Here is a 19,929-nt window from a genome sequence, read left to right as displayed (position 1 = left end):
GCACGTGATTATGCCGCATGCAACATGTGTATTGTTTCAATTGCCGTGCCTCTTAAGCGAGTTTCCTTTGTGGCCATTAACATGTCAACAACCACAGAGCGTCAAGAATGTGGCCATAATGGAGTGGTGGGGCTGCAAGGGGGGGTGGGCGGTTGCAGTGGGTGGGCGCGGAGGAAGGTCGCGCGGAGTGGAGCGCGAATTTAATTCAAAACACGTGTCTCGTATTCGTACTCTCTTTGTGGCTGTTGCCCTCGGCTTCTGCTTTGCGATTCTTTCCCTCGCCTTTCTTTCTATGCATAAGTGCACTGGGAGAAATCAGCTAACTCTTCACATGCATTGTTGTTAACCCAATTACAAAGGTTATTGAGGCATCTAGCCTGATTAAAGTAAAGCTTAGTTAAACCCATTCTATTGCGCCAATTAAAACAGCATTAAACTGATAATAGCAACCACTTGTGGGCTAGTAATTTGAAATGTGTTTTTCGCGTGTATCTACACAGTGCACAAGTACATGTATCTTTGTACGCGCAATCGATGCGTTACCCCTATACCAACTCCTGCCCCCTCCCGCCGCGAAGTTCCGAGGCAAGTGCAACGCAACCGTTTATTAAATATAATTTTGCATGCTCATTTCTTTGGCTCCGATCGGTAGCCATGACTGGGCTTAATTGTTATAAACAGTCTGTGAGATAGATCCGCAGTACTATAGCTAAGCAGTTTGGCTTGGATCATTGCAACTAGGTCAATTGTAGGTTGCCCAATACTTTTGGGTTTCCAGCTGAATGACAGCTCAAAATACTGAAAGGCACTTTTATTTGCCCAGAGCTACATTTATATCTAATACAACAAGCTTTCATATCGTCTAATCATATTACAACAAAGCTGAACTCACTTCACGAGATTATCGTTGTGGTTAATGGCGCTAATAATGCGGGTATACGAACTCAAAGCTCTACTAAGGCAGTAATTGTATGAACTTCGACCTAAAGAGTAATTGAATTGAATCACGAGAAGTATCGCAATATCAAGAACCGCTAGATAGATTGGTAAATTAGAGGTTTAATAGCAAATCCAGAAATTCCCTTTCATGAAATGATTTTTTTATGGCCTAAATTCTGGATCAAAATGAAGCACTATGCATTCATAGCTTTATGTCCTTTACAAACTTGCCTTGTCCTTCGTCGGAACCACAATTTCATTGCCCATTCGGCTACCTGTGAGCCATAATTCATATCTGTCAACAGAAAGTTTCAAATGGCATTACATGGCTGTGGGAGCCCTAACAATTTTTATAGTTCCCGCCAATCAACAGCTCGTAGATACGCCAAGATACCAATAGCACCAGGCTCCAAAGATATGCCCGACATTCGATGGTCTTTTTCACACGTTTCCCAGCAGACATAAAGTGTCTGTGCAAAAAAGGCAGCCGCACATTTGTGCAGTTTATATATATACTATGCATTTTTTTATATATAGCCTGGAATATATTTTACCCTTCGGGGGCTTGCCCTTCGCCCTTCGCCCTCCGCCTTTCCCTCTGCTCCCTCTGTTCAGTACTTGAGAAGGGAACTTCTGCCTGCGCTTGTGGATTTTGTCAAGTGGATTTCTGTCGAGTCTTTGAGATCATTAAAACAACATCGTTAGGGCGTCCATAATGAAGTACTAAAGAGGAACCCAAGAAGCAATCCCTCGACGACCAAAAGAAGCAAGTCCCCGAAATGAAGAATTCAATTTCAAGGCGATATTTTATGGGTCTAATGATTAGTTCTAGAGACGCACTGTCGCCTCCTTCGACTGCGACTAACGCAAATCCAGCAGATACTTTCTCATCCGACGCTATATGGCGTATTGTGTTACGCCGCGCTCTGCGCATTTCATGGATTTGATGGATGCGGCCGTGAAAAGCGCGGCGTGGAAAACTCTCGTTCCAGCATCGACATCGATGCTCGTATCCATCAGCGGTGGCATGCATCATTTTTCGCCACCCAACCATTTATAAAGGGTATATAGGATGGGCTAGTGGTTCAAATGGATAAAGAAAATATATACATATATTAATTTATATATTAAAAGTTAGAAGGAAAATCATGCAGCTTTACAATATGTAATTTACTTAAAATATATATAATTATAGCAAAAATTGCGCGATAAAATCTTTGAGTTTCTTATGATATTTGCGCATCCGTTCGCTCCTTATCTATTTACCTGCAGGGTATGTCCGTATTCGACTCCATCCCTTACAATTGGAATTTTGTGTGTTCTGCCGCCATCGAATCTTGTTCTTCTCCATCCAAATGCCTATGTGTATGGCCGCCTTTGGGGACGCTCCCGCGCTGTCAGAAATTAATCTTTCCCTTTCGCCAGATGTTGCCTTCTGCCGGCTGCGGTTGGCCAAAGGAGGGACGCGGAGGAGGCAGGATCTTGGCGCAAAGTGTCAAGCGTTTACATCAGAGATGATCGGGTTCCCAGAACAAGGAATTCACCATTATTAATCTTTTCATTTTCCAACTTCACTCCTTTGTTATGCTGGATATAGAAAAGTATCTGGATATCGTACTCTTTTAGAAAGGATCAAGTGATTTGATATAGGATAGCTAGGATCACCTGCTATACCTTTCAGTTAGCCAGCTTGATTGGCAATAAGCTATCATATCTAGAATATATTTTATTAATTTGAAAGCAATTTCTCATCTTCGAAGGGATTTCCTAAACAATTTTCCCTTTGAATGCGACCACATTGATCTTGGACACACATCGTTTTGATCTTTGATCGCGATTTTCCTCGGCGGTTGGGAAAGCGTTTTACTTACTTCCTGAATGGTTTAGGGACTGGTGAGGGGTGGGGGGAGTCAACAGTGCTGCCTGCGGGCCACGTCACTAAAATGTTTTTATGTAAATAAACAAAAGTTTGGCTTCGGTTTTCCCTCCTCCGCCTTTGTTGTTGCAGCCCGAGATGTTCCTTTTTGGATGTAGACCGCCGTCGTTGTTGGGCTTTTTTATGGATTGTTTTTTGTTTATGGACAACTACAGTCGGGGGTGTGTGTGTGTCTGTGAGCAAGTTGCTTTTTATGTGCTGTGCGCATCTTCGGCTGAAAAAATAAAAAAGCAAAATATTTATGCGACCGATGCGAGGCCCAGCCCGTCCGTCCGTCCCTCCGTCCGGAATCGGATCCATTCCGGGATGGCAACGGGGCGGATGAGTGAGCGAGATGCCCGTAGTAGCGATCGGCTTTGTGCTACCCCTTTTTTCACGCCTCCAGGCAATTACTTCGAGTCGCATACCCTGCAAGTTCCACTGAACTTGTATATATGTATTCTTATGGCTTTTCATAGTATTCAATTTTTCATTCACTAGCTAAGCAGATCGTAGTTATTGACCAATCATTATATTTATATCTTACTCTTATTATAAATACATTTTAAGTTCATTTGTCAATATAAATATCTCAATTTAATAATAAATATGTACATTGAGCTAAGTGCTATATTAGGAGATGCGATTTTAAAGGGTAACTCTTCGTCGAACAAGTTGATCTCAAATTTTATTCACTTGTCTTTTTATGAACTTCCACGCACACACACAGCTGGGCCATAAACAAACATTTACGTACACATTAATATATGTATCTTGTAGATGCACATTCACTACATTAGCTGGGCTTTTTGTTATTGTTGCTGATGGACAGATCGGCCGACTTCATCATCGGTGGCCATTAGTCAGCGCTGTTCCCCCGTCCCTCCCCCTTACCGATCCCCCCTGAGATCCACTCCCCCATGGCATCTATGAACTTTGATCGCTGATTGATTGGCCAAATGCACTCGAAAATGCAGGCATCACCTCCACGAAAGAAGGCGCGCAGATCGATGATTTTAATTACTTGAGCCGTTGAGCAGTTTGCATATCTGGTTGTTGGTGCAATCGTTGCGTGAACCAGATGTTTTTGCCCAGGAATGGGGGTGCCGAGATGGGTGTGGCAAGGGGGGTTGGGAAACTGGCCAGAGGATCCATTCAAAAGTGACAATTCCATTACTGAATTTCTGTTACTCATAGAATGGTAAGCAGAAAATAAATATCTTATATAGCCGAATGTTAAGCTTTGCGTACCCCTTTATTGCCGATTCTACGCCCATGGAAACAGGACTGGGGCTGCCAGCTTCCCACTGGCAATCAATCAGCGGGGCACAAATGAGTCTGCGAATGGGTCACAACAATGCACTGGGATCTCCAAGTGGCCGGCAAGCGCTTCCGTTTCGTTTCCTCTCGTCTGTCTGTCTGTCTGGCTTTACTTTGAAATCGGAAACGCTTCGTATAATTTTTGGACACACCGTTTTGACTTTAACATGGACACGGACACGGTCATCTGCCCGTCTGGGAATGGCTAGGGGATCTCGAATGGGTAAGAGAATTCGCGGCTAAAAGCGGGTAAATCACATTTCTCAATTTTGCAAGGCATTCATTGGAATGCTAAAAGTAGCTTTAATGAAGTGTATTTATTCACAATTTGATTCATCGTTCATATCATCATAACATATTCGATTTAAGATTTAATATGGCTTTCAAGTGGAATGACGTTCTCAATATGATTTGTTTTTATCAATAGTCTTATATTCCATTGAACCAAATCGTTTGTAGGTATTTTTCCGCCTAATGCACTTGCAACCTTCTTCAAAGATATATTTCCCCATGACATTGGACTAAAAACTCAACCAAAAGTGGGGGAATTTCGGCTTTATTAAAGTATTAGTTCCAGTAACTGCAATTACAGAGTAGAGTTTCCGCAGAACATTGTTTTTGTTCAGCCCCCAAAAGGAAGAAATAGGGATCATATATGAAGGGAAGCACCTTGAGGATCCAAGTGGAGAACTGAAGTGAGTAGGGACACACAGCTACCTAAAATTGGGAGACACAAAACTGTCAACGCCCCCTCGCCGACTCATTCGACTCATTGGACTCCTTCGACTCATTGGACTCCTCCACTCTCATTCTCTTTCGACTGCATGTAATTCCAGGGGTTTTTTAAGAAGTACTGGAAGAGCGGCTCAAATGACAGGGGTCATAAATCCAGCGGCTAAATTTAGAACGTGCGGAGGGTGGAAGGATCGCCGCAGGACGAGTGAGCTCTGTGCCAGGGCCGAGGATCAGGGACCTAGAGCCATTGGCATTGCCTCTTTATGTGTGATTTTAACTAACTTCTTTTTTCGCAAGGCTAATTCCCACACATGGTAATCAATGGCATGTGCTATGCGCCAAGGGACTGCAAATCTAGCTGCGCAGCAAAAAGGACCTCATGCCAAGGGACAAACCGTTTTTCGATTATTTTCCCAACATATGTGTGGGCGAGCGACTCGAGTCGACGCGCAAATGAATTGAAAACAATGCCAGGATGCGTGTCCGTGTCCTTTGCCACTATTTTCCCTGCCCTCGCTGACTCTCGGAGGGAATAGGCGCCGCCAGTCCAGAAGATGTGGAATCTACCATTTACTTCGGCCTCTGCCATTCCGATTCATTCATCAGACATTCGAAAATGGGCGTTCTGGCAATACTCGTATAAATCAATTGTTCTTCAAGCCCATCTCTCTCTATCTCTCTGTTCTCATGATTTCTCTTTCATTTGTGTATAGTTTTCCGCCTTAATTAGATGCGGAAATTCTTTGGAAATTCGGCGTTTGTTATACGACTATTGCCAGGAATATAAAATGGTGATTCGGGTTTATTGATCTGGGCGGCCAGCTAGCCATTCTCTTGATTAATGGATTATTTGGACAAACAAGAGTTGGAAAAACATACTGATTCTCAAGAGCGTGCATTTAGTAACTAATGTGTACAAGGTATTCTTGCGTATTACAATTGTGTTGAAAGATGCATTGATTAGAAATCGTAAGATATATAATTCAAATGACAAACGGATGTAATTGTATATATTTGATATATTTGTACATATATATTATTTAGTGTAATGAATACACTTGAAATCATGGCAAATTTTAAGTAGTATGTTTCCTAGAAAATTTAAATTCTTATTTCTCACCGTTTACAATTTTTGTGGTTCTGAGTAATTCGATTGGCTTGGAAATAAATCAAAGATTTGTATACAGCATGTGCCGAAGTGCGGAGTAATAGAAAGTGTTAAGTGGATCATATCCCCACTTTTCCTATCTCTAAATTCCTTTTCAAGTTTGTTGGCTCGAAACGCATTATAATCTTTGTGGTACTTACCCCTAATATGTTTTAACACTTTGAAATGAGCACGCCCCAACCACACGAACACGACAACCTGTCAACATGGATGCGATATGCCAATTTAAGCAGATCTAAACACAAATCTAAATTTGTATCTACAGATACGAATGTGTTTGCATCTTTGGGAATATCCGAAATAAGCAGTGTACAATGTATGTGGAGCGGAGAGCACTTTCGAGCACCGGGAGCTGTCATTTAAAAAGCAATTAAGTCAACAACTGTGAACGAGAGCGATCTTGGCGATTTGAGGCCTTTGATGAGGAGGAGTCCGGTTCCAGGCCCCCGAAAGACGGCGACTAAATTATCTGACTGAGCTAATTATGAGCATTTTAAGCACGCATTTTGGCGACATAAATACTTTGCTCAACTATATATTCCGCTGCCCTGGTATACTTTGTAAACAGTTTTTATGTTTTCGAACATAAATCAACCGGATGTGGATGTGTTGCTCCATCGCGGGCCCGCGTATATGTATCTGTGTATGTATCCGTATCTGTTCGCTTCTTCCCATGAACAGCGAGTATCTAGAGGATGCAGTGTGCGCGTATCTCGCAGATACATAAAGTCCGTCCGTCCGTCTGTCTGTCTGTCTGTTGGCGGAATGACGTTACGCTCTAAGTATGTCGACGTCGCTTCGATTGTCTCCGCTCCGAAAAACAAAAGTCCAGATCTCGAGGGGACCGACCCCCCCAGCGAAGACATTTTCGCGCCCAATTTAGTGGGCCCCTCCAATCGAAAAGCGCGGCGGAGTGGAGCGCGATGAAATGAATTGAAATGCAAAATGGCGTCTGGTTTTGTTCATGGCGTTTCTTTGTTTCTTGGCTTGTTGGCTTTTTACAATTAATTTAGTTTAGACTATGACATTAAATAGGCATTAACAGTAGGTTTTAGGCTTAGACATCTAATCATCTAGTCGACACGTATATATGGAAAGCGTGACAGAGAATTGAAGAGTGAGAGCGCCAGGGCTCTGGAATTCACACGATAGTTGCTGCTGGAAGCCCCTTCCGGACAGGACTATAGCTATAGTGTCCTGATCCGCCGCTATGCCTTCTGGTGCTGCGCGTCGCCCTCCATGCGCCACACCCCGAACAGATAACTCAGCTTCTCGGGCGGGATGATGGGTGCTCCGTTGGCCTTGCGCAGGCACTTCAGATCGGCCTCGGCTCCATTGGCGGCGGCACTCAGGAGGGAGCTGGCTGATCCGTAGGCCGAGGGCGATCCCTGGGCCTCCAAGGCCTTCAGCAGGGATATATCACTCGAGCTGAGCATGCGGCACAGGAAGTCGATGTATCTGCAAGTTGGTGAAACAGAGTTCGATTAATTACGAGTTTCAATTCAATTTATCTAATTATAATTAAAGGCTTTCAAGTATTACAAAGAAGAAAACTTGGTCTTAGAAAGACATATTACCTTGTGGCAAGTTTGAGGGTCTGGATCTTGCTGAGCTTGTCGCTGGGCAGCGTGGGGATGATCTGCTGCAGGGACTTGAAGGCGTCGTTGAGGCTCTGGGTGCGCTGGCGCTCCCTCACATTGGCCATCACCCGCTGGTTGCTGAATTCGTCCGTCTCCTCCGTCTTGCTGGGCTTCCGCTTCAGCCGGCGACGTGGCTTGCGGAAGGCCTTTCCGCCGGCGTCGGATCCGTCCAGCAAGCTGCCGGCACTGCCATCATCCGCCAAGCAGGCGGGCGACATGACTCCTCCGTTGAGATCGCTCACTGAGCTCAGGGCATTGTGGCGGGCGTACTCCATGTCATCCCGATCCGAGCTGGAGTAGGCACTGCCGTTCAGCGAGTTGGCCGGCTCGTAGCCATCGAAACTTTGTCTGTAGGCGTTTTGGAAGTGCATCTGGGCGTGGCTTTGCTGGTGTGGCTGCTGCTGTTGCTGCTGCTGCGACTGCTGCTGCTGGTTGTTGTAGAGTGGCAGGAACACCTGGGCCTTGTGCTCGGGCAGCTCCTCGTCGGGGAAGTCGAAGTGGGATTGCGGAGAGGTGCACGTGCTCTGGACGCCAGGACAAGACTGAGCCGAGGCCACCTCGTCCACGGTGGTGGGCAAGTAATCCACATAGATCTGTTGCTGGTGCTGTTGCTGCTGCTGCTGTTGCTGGTGAATTAGCTTCTTGTGCTCGGGCTGCATGACCAGTGATCCCCCGGTTTGGCAGTCGTAGTCGCCACTGCTCCTGGCCCTCTTGCCGTGCTCGTTCCAGGAGGATCCGCTGCTGGTCTGGCCATCGAAGCCACTCGGATTGTTGCCGGAGCTGGTGGTGTTGCTGCTAGTGTTGTTGTTGTTCAGCTCCAGACTGGCGCTCTGGGCACTCTGGTTGCTGCTGGTGCTCAGGACCTCGTTGCTGGGTATGTTGTAGTCAGTGTCCTCCAGTTCGGTAATGCCATAGGCGGCGTACTCCGAGGGCAGTGGGGCGTACTGGGTATGCTGCTGCTGATGGTGCTGCTGGTGGTGCTGGTGGGCGTGGAGGTGCTGCTGCTGGTGCTGCAGCTGGTACCCGGACTGCATGTAGGCCTGCTGCTCCACCTGGATCAGCTTGATCACATTGTTCTGCAGCTCCATGATGTTGGGCAGTGTGGGCTTGTAGCTAATGTCCAGCAGCACTTTGGGCGAAACCGAGCGAGTGCTCATCATTTGATGTGATATTGCTGGGCTTTTTAGCGCACTTCTTCGTTAGGATTTGTTATATCTAACAGTATATTCTTATTTCGGAACTGTATAACTCCGTGGATATTCTTCACGCCCGCGCTTTGCTGGATCGATCTGCTCGCACGCACTGACGGAACGCAACTGACGCAGGATCCTTCCGGCCATTGCTCAAATTGACATTTTGCGGCTGCTCGACGGCCATTCGCTGCCGCCGCTCTATCGTCGTCCCGCTCGCTCGCTTGTCTTGCCATCCCGCTTCCACTCAATGGCGGAAGCTGCGGCATCGGCAGGTATGACGTCAGGCGGCGGGGGATTTCGATTTTCTCGAGCGGCAGCGGCGGCTGCAAAACGAAATACAGCAAATGCAAAGCTAAATTGAAGAGAGCCTTGACTCGGCGCTCTGGATTTTTCTTTTTCTCTTGGGTTATTCTTTGGGTTTTCTCTCGATCTGGGAAAATGCCTGGGAAATATGCGTGTTGGGATGCGGGACGTGGAATACGAGGGGAATTGTCGGCAATTTTTGAAATATTTTACATGTTGATTCAAAAAGGGGATTGAGAATGTCTTTGGATCGGCGGGAATTCATAGGACAGAGTTTCTAAGTTTTGAAAAAGTGCATTCAGAGTAATGATATATTTTGGTTATAACATGAAACCATATTCTGAAAATTTCATTTTGTTCTGCAATTCCCAGTCGAATATTTTGTAAATTTCTCGGAAAATTGTTGTTTGCAGCGATCGCTTAAGTTTAAAAAACTTTGAAAAATATGGAAAGAAGTTATATTATTTTTGTAACAAAAATTAAAGGCTTTTCTAATGAATTTCTCTCCAATGAAATTTATTTAGATGTAAGTATGCATAAATCGATAATAAGTTATATCTATCTGATTGCATATTTACCCAATCAACTTTGCTGTGCGTGGATTTTCCATGTCTATATGTTTTGGGATCGCAGGACTTTCCCAGGAAACAAGCCGAAATGTTTAGACGCTTGCCCATCGAAATCATTCCGCTATTATATAATCATCAGTTAGTTGCCAACCATCGTAAAGCGTGCAAATCCACAACCCTAACCGAGGGGAACTCCACGGAAAAGGTTTCATTATGCCTAATTAGTGAATTCCCACACACACGTACCGAGAAAATCGCAGGCGAATGCCGCTCGGAGCTCCGAAAATCCAGAAAAATACGAGCGAAAAGTCAAATTTCCGGATATAATTATCTGCCTGCCTGCCGCGGCCAGCAAAAATACCCGATTAATGCAGAGCGCGAACTTCCGCTGGAAAAAACCACGATCGAGGATCTCCGATCGCAGATCGCCGATCAGCCGGCTTAGGTAATAGCAAAACCCAGGTCTCGAAACGGTCCCCTTAGAAAAACCACCAACAGGGTTTTGCCCTGTCCCAAAACTACCTGGAGTTAGGAGCTTGGACATGATGAGCAATATGATTTACTGCCCTCAGCGCATTTACTATTATTGTAATAAAACAGAAAGTAATATAAGCTTAAACTATTGGTGGGTAATTAATGCAGAAATATACTTAAGTATGAGATAATTTTAAAGGTAAGAGGGAATTTCGTGCTCTTATTGGTCAAAAAGACAAAATAAATGTGGCCAACTTTTTGGATATAGTGTATAAATACATTTAAAGAAAGTAAATCTTAAGGCGCGCCTGAAAGTATGCCTTAAAATGTGTGTTTTAAATGCAATTTTAGATCATGCCTTAAAATTAGACATCTGTGAAGTAGCTCACGTGAATATAACTTAAGATAACTTAAGGACATGTATTTCTTGTTTCACTGAAAATATAAATTATTTTAGTAAATATATCTTGCCTTTATTTTCCTTGGCAGATGGCGCCACAGTGAGTGCAGCAATGCTGTAGATACAACCATTCAAAATGATCTTAATGTTCAAATTGGACACGCTGCAGTCACGTAGTTTATTGATTTCAATTCCGTTTACGAGCCCAAATCAAACGAAAAAAAAAACCAAATGAGAGAGAAGCTGGAAAAGGTATTTTGCGTATTACTTTTTTTCACGGATGCTGCTTCTGTTTTTCATCTCTTGTCGTTTTTTGCGGCTCTGCGTGGTGCGATTGCCAAACGATTTCCAAGCGGACCAACTTTCCATTTTGACAATGCTCTAATCCTGCCATCGCAAAAACCATGTGTGTGGCAGTGTTTGCGGAGCGTGAGAAGAAACTTTTGGTGCACGTAAATCTCGCTCGACAATCAATTAAAATTAAAATATTTTTTGCCTGCCGAGCGCGCAGCGTTGTCTACATATTCGAATTGACTTTTGATGATGTATCACGATTTATTGTTACCAAAAATGGTCGTCAAAGCGCGTGGAAAAGTGGATCAGGTAGTCTGGCGACGTCTAACGGGTTGGGTGCTGGGATCAAACGGGGCGGCGAGCGGTCGGCGGGCAAACTCCCACAGCTTTTGATCTTACAGTGGAAATACCCTACATCGGATAGGAATTCCTGCATCTGATCATGAGCTCTTTTTCATGCAGTCTAAAAACTGTCGGCTTGAGTATATACCTATGGATCTTAGTTGTATCCTAATTTATCCAAATTTTAATCTAAAGCATTTTAGAAGATTAATTATAATAATTAATTATCCTTTGAGTTCTCTTTTGAGTTGTGTTCAGATGAAATAGGATTTGATTTGAAAGTTCATTTCCAATTTATTACCCAAAACTCATTTAAAATTATAAATAATTCTTAGAAAAGGTTATATGTACACAAATAGATAAACATTGATTGTACTGTTTCCACCCTATAGTATGCAGACAGTACGGTTGATTAGCGCATACTAACTAGATTTAGCGAATTTCGACTGTGCTAAGCTGGCAAAAATCGTGTGCGATGCAGCCTCTGCGATTAGGAATAAGCCGCTTGATGGAAGCCGCGGCTGCTGTCAGCAAGTGCTCCAAAAAGTATCTTGCGCTTGTGTTAATTGCTCCCACTCACCGCACACACATGACCCACCTGCCCCACCCCGCGTTCAAGGGACCGTCAGCCAATGAAATCGCTGGCGCCAAACACCTACACTTTGAGCTTGTCAAGCTTCTGTCTGCGTGTGTGTGCTGCATGTTAATTAACAGCCAGCGCAAACACACACACCTACACGAGTGGCAAAAGCGCTCACACACACGCACACACTGGCGAACATGGGTGGGGGCTCTCACACACACCGGCGCGCGAGTGTTGGCCACCCAATAACATAAGCGCCAACTTGTCATTTTAGCCTAGCTCCACCTTAACTAAACAAACAAACAAAGTGGTGCACACACACCAGCAGACGCGCGCGCGAATGTCAAATGCGTGTGCGAGGTGTGGTGAATAGCGAGCGCCAAAGCTCACCACGCTCGGGGAGCCAAAGTTGGCGGTTAAAATTCGAAGAGCTCAGAGCAAGTTTGCTCCGCGCCGCGTTCAAACGTGCTACGTGCGGGAAACGCTTATTTCTCCTCGCTTTTAGCTCACATTCATGCTCAGTTGAATGGGAACAATAACAAGAATAGAGAATACAAGATTATGATATGATAATAAAATATTAGTTGACATATTCACTGCGCGTTCCATTCCGTTTCGTTCCGCTGCGCTTTTCCAACCGGCGTTTCTGCGCATGCGTGCGTGCTTGCACTGCGTGCTGCAACTTAGTGTTTGTGTTGGTGCGACGCTTTAAATGGCGTTTTAAGTGAAATTAAAATGACGGATGTGCTGTAATTTGCACACTCACGCTCGCTCGATAAATACAACAACAACAGCAGCAGCAGCAGCAACAACAACGAATGAAACCAAGAATCCAGAGGAATAAATAATAGCAAACACAACACAACCAACACACGCCGTTTGGTGGGGCGTTGTGTCCGTAGCATGTGCCTCAGTTGATCGAATTAAGTGCGAGTTTTATAGCGCCCGCGGGACCGGGAACTGCAATTGACTGCCCAACCGGAAATGCAAGCCCCCAACAACAAGTGTAACACCCCCGCCCAGGAAGCGTCGGCAATAAGTGCTAATAAGTGAGCCGCAGACTATAGCTAAAACCGGATGCAGGGCCACTAGTAATTGCCAATTTCAGTTATCACCCTGCCTCGTTCAATTGGAAAAATCTGTTGGTTTTCGGTGCTCAGTTTAATTTTTATTTTTTTTTTAGTCATGCTTAGGCGGCTCATCACATATTTGCCTAAGTAGCTAAGCAACTAAGTAATTTCGTCACGCACTGCGCGCGCTGCATTCGTTACCCCACAAAATGCGGCTTTTGCTTCTGCTACGGTGGCCCCCCTCCCCGCAAAGGGTAGCCCCCCGCCACCGAAACGCATAAACAAGCTGCAAATAAAAAAAGATAAAAATAAAACTAAATAATACAAAGAAGCGCAGAAGGTTAAAAAAAAGGGTAGACAACAAAAACTCAAGGTGCGTTGCACTCGTTTTGTCATTGATTCCGCGGATGCGAAATAGCATGCGGCAGTTGCAGGCAGAAAAGAGCACGGGCAACAGCTGCTGCGACAAAAGCCAGGCCAAAAGCAAAAGCAACGGCCAAAACCAAAACAGCGATTATTTCAGGCATCCGCCTCCACCTTCCCACCACCCCCTCCCTTTGAAGCCCGGTAACAGAAAACAGAAACCCTTGCTGCTGCCTGTCTTTTGTAACGTGGCCAGAACGTTGCCGGGCAATTATTATTTTGTAAGACGTTTTACAATTTAATGGTTTTCATGGTAAGTACACCGATGCGAACGCCAACGCCATATGCCATGTGCTCCCCTTTCTCGGCCACCTCTGCGACCCTGTCAGCCGAAAGTTTGTTTTGGCGACTCGCGGGTTACGGGGTCACGAAGGGGTCAAAAGGGGATTGCAGGGGAGCCGAGGGCAGGGTGCTCTGGCCAACACCAACCTGTTGCAATTCGACGCGAGGAGGGGCATTGTACGAATCTTAATTCCCTGTTTCTGCTTCTCTTTGCAGAATGGACTTGGATCCGACCCTCTGTCAGCAAAGGAGGTGAGTTCCCAGATTAACTATGGCGGTGGAGATAAGATCCGGGCGACCAGGAGAGGTTCACAATATAGTTCTATATACATACATATATGTATTTATATATCCAATGGTCAAAATTAGAGATCTTCTGCAGTTTAATTGCAACTGCACCCGAGTTATTTCGACGCAATCTTTTCCGCACCTAACTAATTGTTATTGGCTGCAATTTGTCTTCAATTTCAGTCAAGTACAGCTCATTAGGGCCCATCGGTTTCATGAGCCACAATTACCACCGAAAAAAAGCGTCCATCAATTAAGAGCGAGAAGAGTGAAATATTTTCATGTTAGCGATACACTTCGGCCATTCGAAATGGCAATTGCGTAGGAATTCCCAGTGGGCCAATTCGTTTGGTTGCCCCATAAAACCCATCCCATCCCAGTCCGTCCCATCAGTCGCCTCAAAGGCAAAAGCCGTCAGCGGAAAACGGGGAGCAGAATACCACATACCAAGCGTAAGACAATCCATAAAATTGAGTTCCATCGGATCCACGCGACGCTGGGGGAAATCGGAGCCAACTAATGTCCCGGCCATTCCCGATCGTTCTATCAATTGCGGCGCCTATGAGAAATTTCAGCACGTCCCAACACAAATTAGCAGATCGGAGGCTGCAGCGCCCCATAACAATATCATAAAGCAGCGGGTTTGGGGCAAGACGGGTGGATCGGCATCGGAATCGGAATCGGAATCTATATAACTATAAATCAGCGCGGGCAATTAGAGGGTAAAGTGAATGGGGGCCAAGAAATATAAATATAAATACCTTTGGACAGGGGCCAACATCAGTCGCATATCAATTGCAATCTCCAGCGTCGATCGCCGTCTCCCGTCTCCCATCTCCCATCTCGAATTCGATCTCGATTTCGATCTCGATCTGGATCTGGATGGAGATCCAGATATCGATCTCCGCTGCCGGCCAATGAAGTTGTTGTTGTCAATGTTGCGGTCCATACAGCGGACTGGAAGGAAACCCAAAAATGCCCCTCGGCTGCCATTCGACACAATCGAAGACAAACTATCTAATCTAATGCTGGCAATGAGCATTTGTTTGTTTAAATAACTGCATGGCAGTAAGCGGCGACAGCGGTAAACAACTGCTCACATCGCGTGGCCAAGTTCTGGGTGCTACCCCAACCCGATCCCCCCAATTGGGGGACCCCTCTTGGCCACTCGAGCTTCTTTTCGCCCACTCGCCACTGACATTTTTTCATAATTTGCGCTACAAGCCTGACAATTGTCGTTGTTGCCCACTGGGCACACACTCTGCACTCTGCATCCATGGATGCTGACTTGGTTGTTCGCCGTCCTGGTTGTCGGTTGTCCCCGCTGGTTGTTGGTGTTGCCGACGTTGTTCGCGACCGTGTTGTTGGCATCAGGCTGCCTGTCTGCCTGGCTACCCTGCAAGTTGGGTTAACCACGTTGACTGGTCAAAAGGATAACTGAGAACTGAGGTTGTGACAACTTGTATAGCATTATTGGACTGGTTGCCCTTTGAGCAGATTTAGCCAATATTCAAATAGGCAAAGAGTGATCTTTAGTTTCATAACCAAGCGATTAGTCATGGTCGAAAACACCCTTAAAATATTGTAATAGAGTAAGCCTCATTTAAATAATACTGCAAAGTGTTGGCTCCGACACCCCATCCCCCGCAAAAAATGCATATGCAGTGCCAAATTAAAATTTATCCATTTTATAGCGCTGCGGGCAGCTCATAACTGTTTCTTTGTTATTTTTCGCCGCTTTTAACTTTGTTTTTTATGTTATTTTTTTTTTTTGGTTTTTATTGCCGTTAGTTTATTGGCTAAAGATTTCGTAAGCACATGAAATGCGCAACAATTGCGGTTTTTCGGTTTCTTCCCACTTATCTGGCCCGATCTCCCATATGGAGTAAGCCAGATATCGACGGAAGTCATTTGCGGTGGTTCCAGCTAGATGAATTCAATAAGCAAACAGCTCCCAAGCACGCACACTCCACTTTAGTCCACTCCACACATTTCCCTAAAACCCCCCAGTGAACTCCACATGTTCTCGACCATCCAACACTTTCGCCCATCAACAACATTTTGTCAAACTTGATTAGCACTTGATTGGCCCGAGCAGAGCTTATGACTCTATTGTTCGACTGCATACATAATGGGCTATACTATACTATACTATATTGAATCTCCCCCGCCGCCCGGCGATAAACAATATTGATGACGATGTCGATAATCTTTAATTTCTTTTCGATCCACAGGCAGAGGGCCCTCCGGTTCAGGTTGAACCAGTTGATCTGAGCTTACGTTCGCCGCGCGGTAAGTTGCTAATTATACGCTATCTAAGTTGACTCAACCTGAACTCGCATGCCGACTGGGCCAAAAACAATTAATCAATGGAATGGCCGCCACAAGTTGATCACTTGAAAACAAAATCAGGTCATCGCCAGTTAGAAAACACCGAATGTCTAGAAAAATGAGGTACAAGACCAATTTGCATTTCTTCTCTAATGAAGTTCGACTCTTTTTGGGCCTAAAGTGCTCAAAAGGTGATCCCGGGAATACCAATGGTGGGTGGAGTGAAAGGTGAAAACAGTAAACACATTTCAATTATGGGGATCTTGCTCTCTTTGTATTATTATTATAGCAGAGAAATGTAGTGCAAAACTTAATCTACCTAAAACTAAGATTTCTATCTATGAGCAATAAAACTCTAGATAATAGGGAACAAAATCAAATATTGGCCAAAATTAATAACAATAACAAATACCTCCGCTCTAATCTATGATATTTCATCGGATCGTAAAAGAGATATTCTTGATGAGCAACAAATGGTGAGCAAACAAAATCCAGTCGATAGGTAAGACCGCAGGTCGTTGGGAACGATACGGAGATGTATGTTAAAGATTTCTATCAGCATTTATATCAACCTATGATCACACTCCTCCCATCAAGAAGACAAAACACTGAATTCCTCAGATCTCCTACGGCTTCCCCACTCCCACCGCCCGTGGATCGGGGGCCGAGATTATCCGGCTATCTCGCAGACAAGCTCGAACAAAGGGGGAGACAAAACGTTAGTCATTGCCTAATGCTCATCAGGCGGAGCCATTCATACGTGAAAGCCTGATGAGTATCGCCGTGCGATCATCAGCAGATCGGTTGTGGGCCCATTAGGCTCATGCTGATTCCGCTGCGAGTACCGCTCTATATCCGACGCCCAGGAACCTAGGAACCTGACCCACAACAAGTGGCTGTACATTTGGTGGGGGTAAGTTCGTGTTGGTTTTAGCCACTTGACCGATCGAGCGATCGCCCGACCAGCCAACCACCAACTGTTTGACCATTTGACCTTTGCCAGCCTTTCTCTTTGCCTCGATGTGTGCGAGATATGTGTGTGTGAGTGTTCGAAGTTAACAGCAACGCCCCGAAAACCCGAAAAAGCCACAAAAAGTTGACTAGATAAATAGATGGTTAGTTATACGGCGATCCCAGCCGTAGGGTGCCCAGCGGTACACCTAATTTAATTAAGAAGCCAGAGAGCTTACCTTAAATGGCTATACAGTAAGATTAACAGCTAAAACCCGAGCTCCACTCCGTCCATTAAAGATATCCAAGCTAGAGAGCTGGGCACGAAGCCGGAGCTAAGGCTCGAGCCGAAAGTCAAAAAGTTGTTGTTTCGCCGCGCATATTAATCAATTAGGCATGATATTAGTGAGGGCATCATTAATTTTGTCAATGCGCTCACCTGGCCACAATAGCTATTTGAGAAGCGCATAGAGAGACGGCGACACCAATCTCTCATGCTAATGGTTTATGGCGTGCTACCAAAGCGTCCACAGGTCCCCAGTTCCCCAGGTCCGCCGGTCCGCGGGTCCAGCGATCCACAGATCCGTGGCGAATGTGTTAAATAGCGTTAAAATTTGTAAAACAAACGGCACATAATGGTCCGGGCTAATTTCCAACCTTAACGGTCATCACACAGAAACTAAAGCCATGCCACCCGAGCCGAGATTTTTCGGCAAACATAAATTATGGGCTTAAAATAATTATGCAATTAGCCAGCGCAGCGATAGATAGCCTCAAATTGCCAATGAATGGAGGGCAAAGCGGCCAAAAGGCCCCAGAACGCCGGAGACAGTGCCAAATTCCCACCAACTCTAATTGCAGTGCCCAGAAGAGGTGAGAGCTGGTGAGCTGGGAAGCTGGAGCTGGAGCTGGAGCTGAAGCTGCAACTACAACTTGATTTATTTAAGCTACCCAAACAGCCCATAAATAAAGCTGTTGAACTAGCCACCATTCCAGGAGTGGGCAGAAGGGTGGAGCCCCAAGATCGGGCTGGAGAGTCTCCGAGCCGAGCCTGGGACATCCACGGTGCCTTGCCCACAAAAAAAAAAGCTGGTAAAAACAAAAAACACAGCCCAACATCGTACAATCCCACACCACCGCCGGAGCCACTGCTCCACTGCCGCACCACCAAACCACCGATCCACCAAACCACCTAACCACCGAGCGATCGGCCTCTCGCCACTCAGGGGCATAGGCTTTCCAGGTTAAGTAGATGCGGCGACACGCGGGTCGATCCAGCGAGCGAACGACCTTAAGACGAAGATCCCAGCCCGAACTGGGCGGCGGCGGAGCGAGAGCGGGAACGGGAGGGGATCCGACCAGGCGACGATGTTGGAGCATCCACGGCATCCATCGAATGATATGCAACATTTAGTGAAGTGCTCGAGTACCAAGCATCTTGGGCTGGGGCATATTGATGGCAAGGTGAAAATGTGACGGGCAGGTGGGCGCATTGGAAGCATTGGGGAATGGGTTTAGGAGAAAATGGGAACCGTGATCAAAGCACTATTGGATCGGTTAAATTCAGTGAACTATTTAGTAATCATATCTAGACTAAAGTGACGGATACAGGGCGGTAAATCAACCGGAGACTACCGAATAATATTATCATAACTCATTCCATTGGGCTTGTAATCTGTGGATGAAGGTGCTTAAATGGTTGGAATCTCTTAAGTTCATACTGACTGCCTAATAGATGCTACGATGACTACATTATAGAGAAACCTACCGTCTAATCCCATGCAATGTGTTCCCAATGCTGCACTTCATCGATTGCGATTCGGGGGGAATCTGGCTGGGGCTGCTGATTTGGCAAATGCATCTGCTGCTCCCTCAGCGATAGTCAACTGAAGCCAGATCTCATAATCGCTGGCGGCTCCCAGCGACCTGGAGATTGGAGACTCCACCAGCAGGCCTCGCCCAGATCCACGAGATCCACAAGATGCCCCAATCCCAGATCCCGCACAATGCGATTCCGGAAGGAGAGAAGCGGGGGGAGCTGCAGATACCCACATCCAAGCGGATGGGCGTGTGGACGGTCGGCGGTGATTGTTTTTTAATTATGCCTCGGCTGACACCCGGGCGGGTTGACCATTCGAGATGGGCAGATGGTCTGGGGATCGCGGCCTGGAACCCCAGTGAAACTGGGTGGAGACGACGAGCCTCCGTGTCTCTGGGCCTGGTTAACATGGCGCGTATGTAGCGCATCGAGTTGACTTGACTTGACTTGACTGAGTGACTGTGACTGGCTTTTGAGGTTATGTGAAAGGTCAAGTTCGTGATCGCATTCAAACATTTTTGCCAACCACTCATCTCGCTGCGCAGATCGGGCCCAGACCCCATAGACTATAGACCAGGCCCAGACCGCGGCCGAGGGGCTGAGGAACCGGGTGATCGGGGAACTGAGCCCAAGACCCGGGAGTAGAGTGCAAGGAACACGAGTGTGAGTCGCCGCCGCCGCCGCCGCCGAAAAAAGCAAAAATGTACAGACGGCCAGAAAGAGAGAAATACTCGACCCAAGCGACGTCGCATCGTAGAAAAATTGAAGATGAGCGTGCCACCACCACGCCACGATTCTGCCATTCCCGTCTCTGTCTCTGCGGGCCCCATCTCCATCTCCATCTCCCGCCCCATCCCCCATCCACAGTTCCAGCCCCAGCCCTATCCCCC

General features: G+C 46.1%; 2 protein-coding genes across 4 annotated transcripts in view; one reads left to right on the top strand and one right to left on the bottom strand.

The window, feature by feature from the left end:
* Positions 1-7,028: 7,028 nt before the first annotated feature.
* On the bottom strand, positions 7,029-9,023 carry LOC117137627 (protein twist). The gene is made up of 2 exons (XM_033299158.1): positions 7,655-9,023; positions 7,029-7,535 (listed from the first exon to the last, which is right to left on the bottom strand). Exons 1-2 carry the CDS (start codon positions 8,875-8,877, stop codon positions 7,286-7,288), a joined length of 1,473 nt encoding a protein of 490 aa, XP_033155049.1. The 5' UTR covers positions 8,878-9,023; the 3' UTR covers positions 7,029-7,285.
* A 3,299-nt stretch (positions 9,024-12,322) lies between these two features.
* The window catches only part of LOC117136876 (Krueppel-like factor 6), a 31,689-nt gene continuing 24,082 nt past the window's right edge, over positions 12,323-19,929 (top strand). Inside the window, exons 1-4 of one of the 3 annotated variants that reach the window (XM_033297981.1) lie at positions 12,323-12,924; positions 13,059-13,621; positions 13,867-13,902; positions 16,173-16,230. In XM_033297981.1, the coding sequence (XP_033153872.1) occupies positions 13,610-13,621; positions 13,867-13,902; positions 16,173-16,230 (106 nt within the window). In that variant the 5' untranslated portion in view covers positions 12,323-12,924; positions 13,059-13,609. Of the gene's footprint in view, positions 13,622-13,866; positions 13,903-16,172; positions 16,231-19,929 lie in introns of all 3 variants that reach the window. The other 2 variants (XM_033297980.1, XM_033297979.1) reach the window with 2 other exon arrangements.

Source organism: Drosophila mauritiana, chromosome 2R, assembly GCF_004382145.1.
Source record: "Drosophila mauritiana strain mau12 chromosome 2R, ASM438214v1, whole genome shotgun sequence".
Lineage (NCBI taxonomy): Eukaryota > Metazoa > Arthropoda > Insecta > Diptera > Drosophilidae > Drosophila > Drosophila mauritiana.
Note: the sequence above shows the minus strand (reverse complement) of the source record. Positions and strands in the feature narration are given on the sequence as shown.

Excerpts from the sequence above, each read along its gene's own strand:
- LOC117137627 (XM_033299158.1), bottom strand. The coding sequence starts at position 8,877 with ATGATGAGCACTCGCTCGGTTTCGCCCAAAGTGCTGCTGGACATTAGC. Across the intron at positions 7,536-7,654 it reads ACCCTCAAACTTGCCACAAG|ATACATCGACTTCCTGTGCC; the intron begins GTAATATGTCTT and ends ACCAACTTGCAG.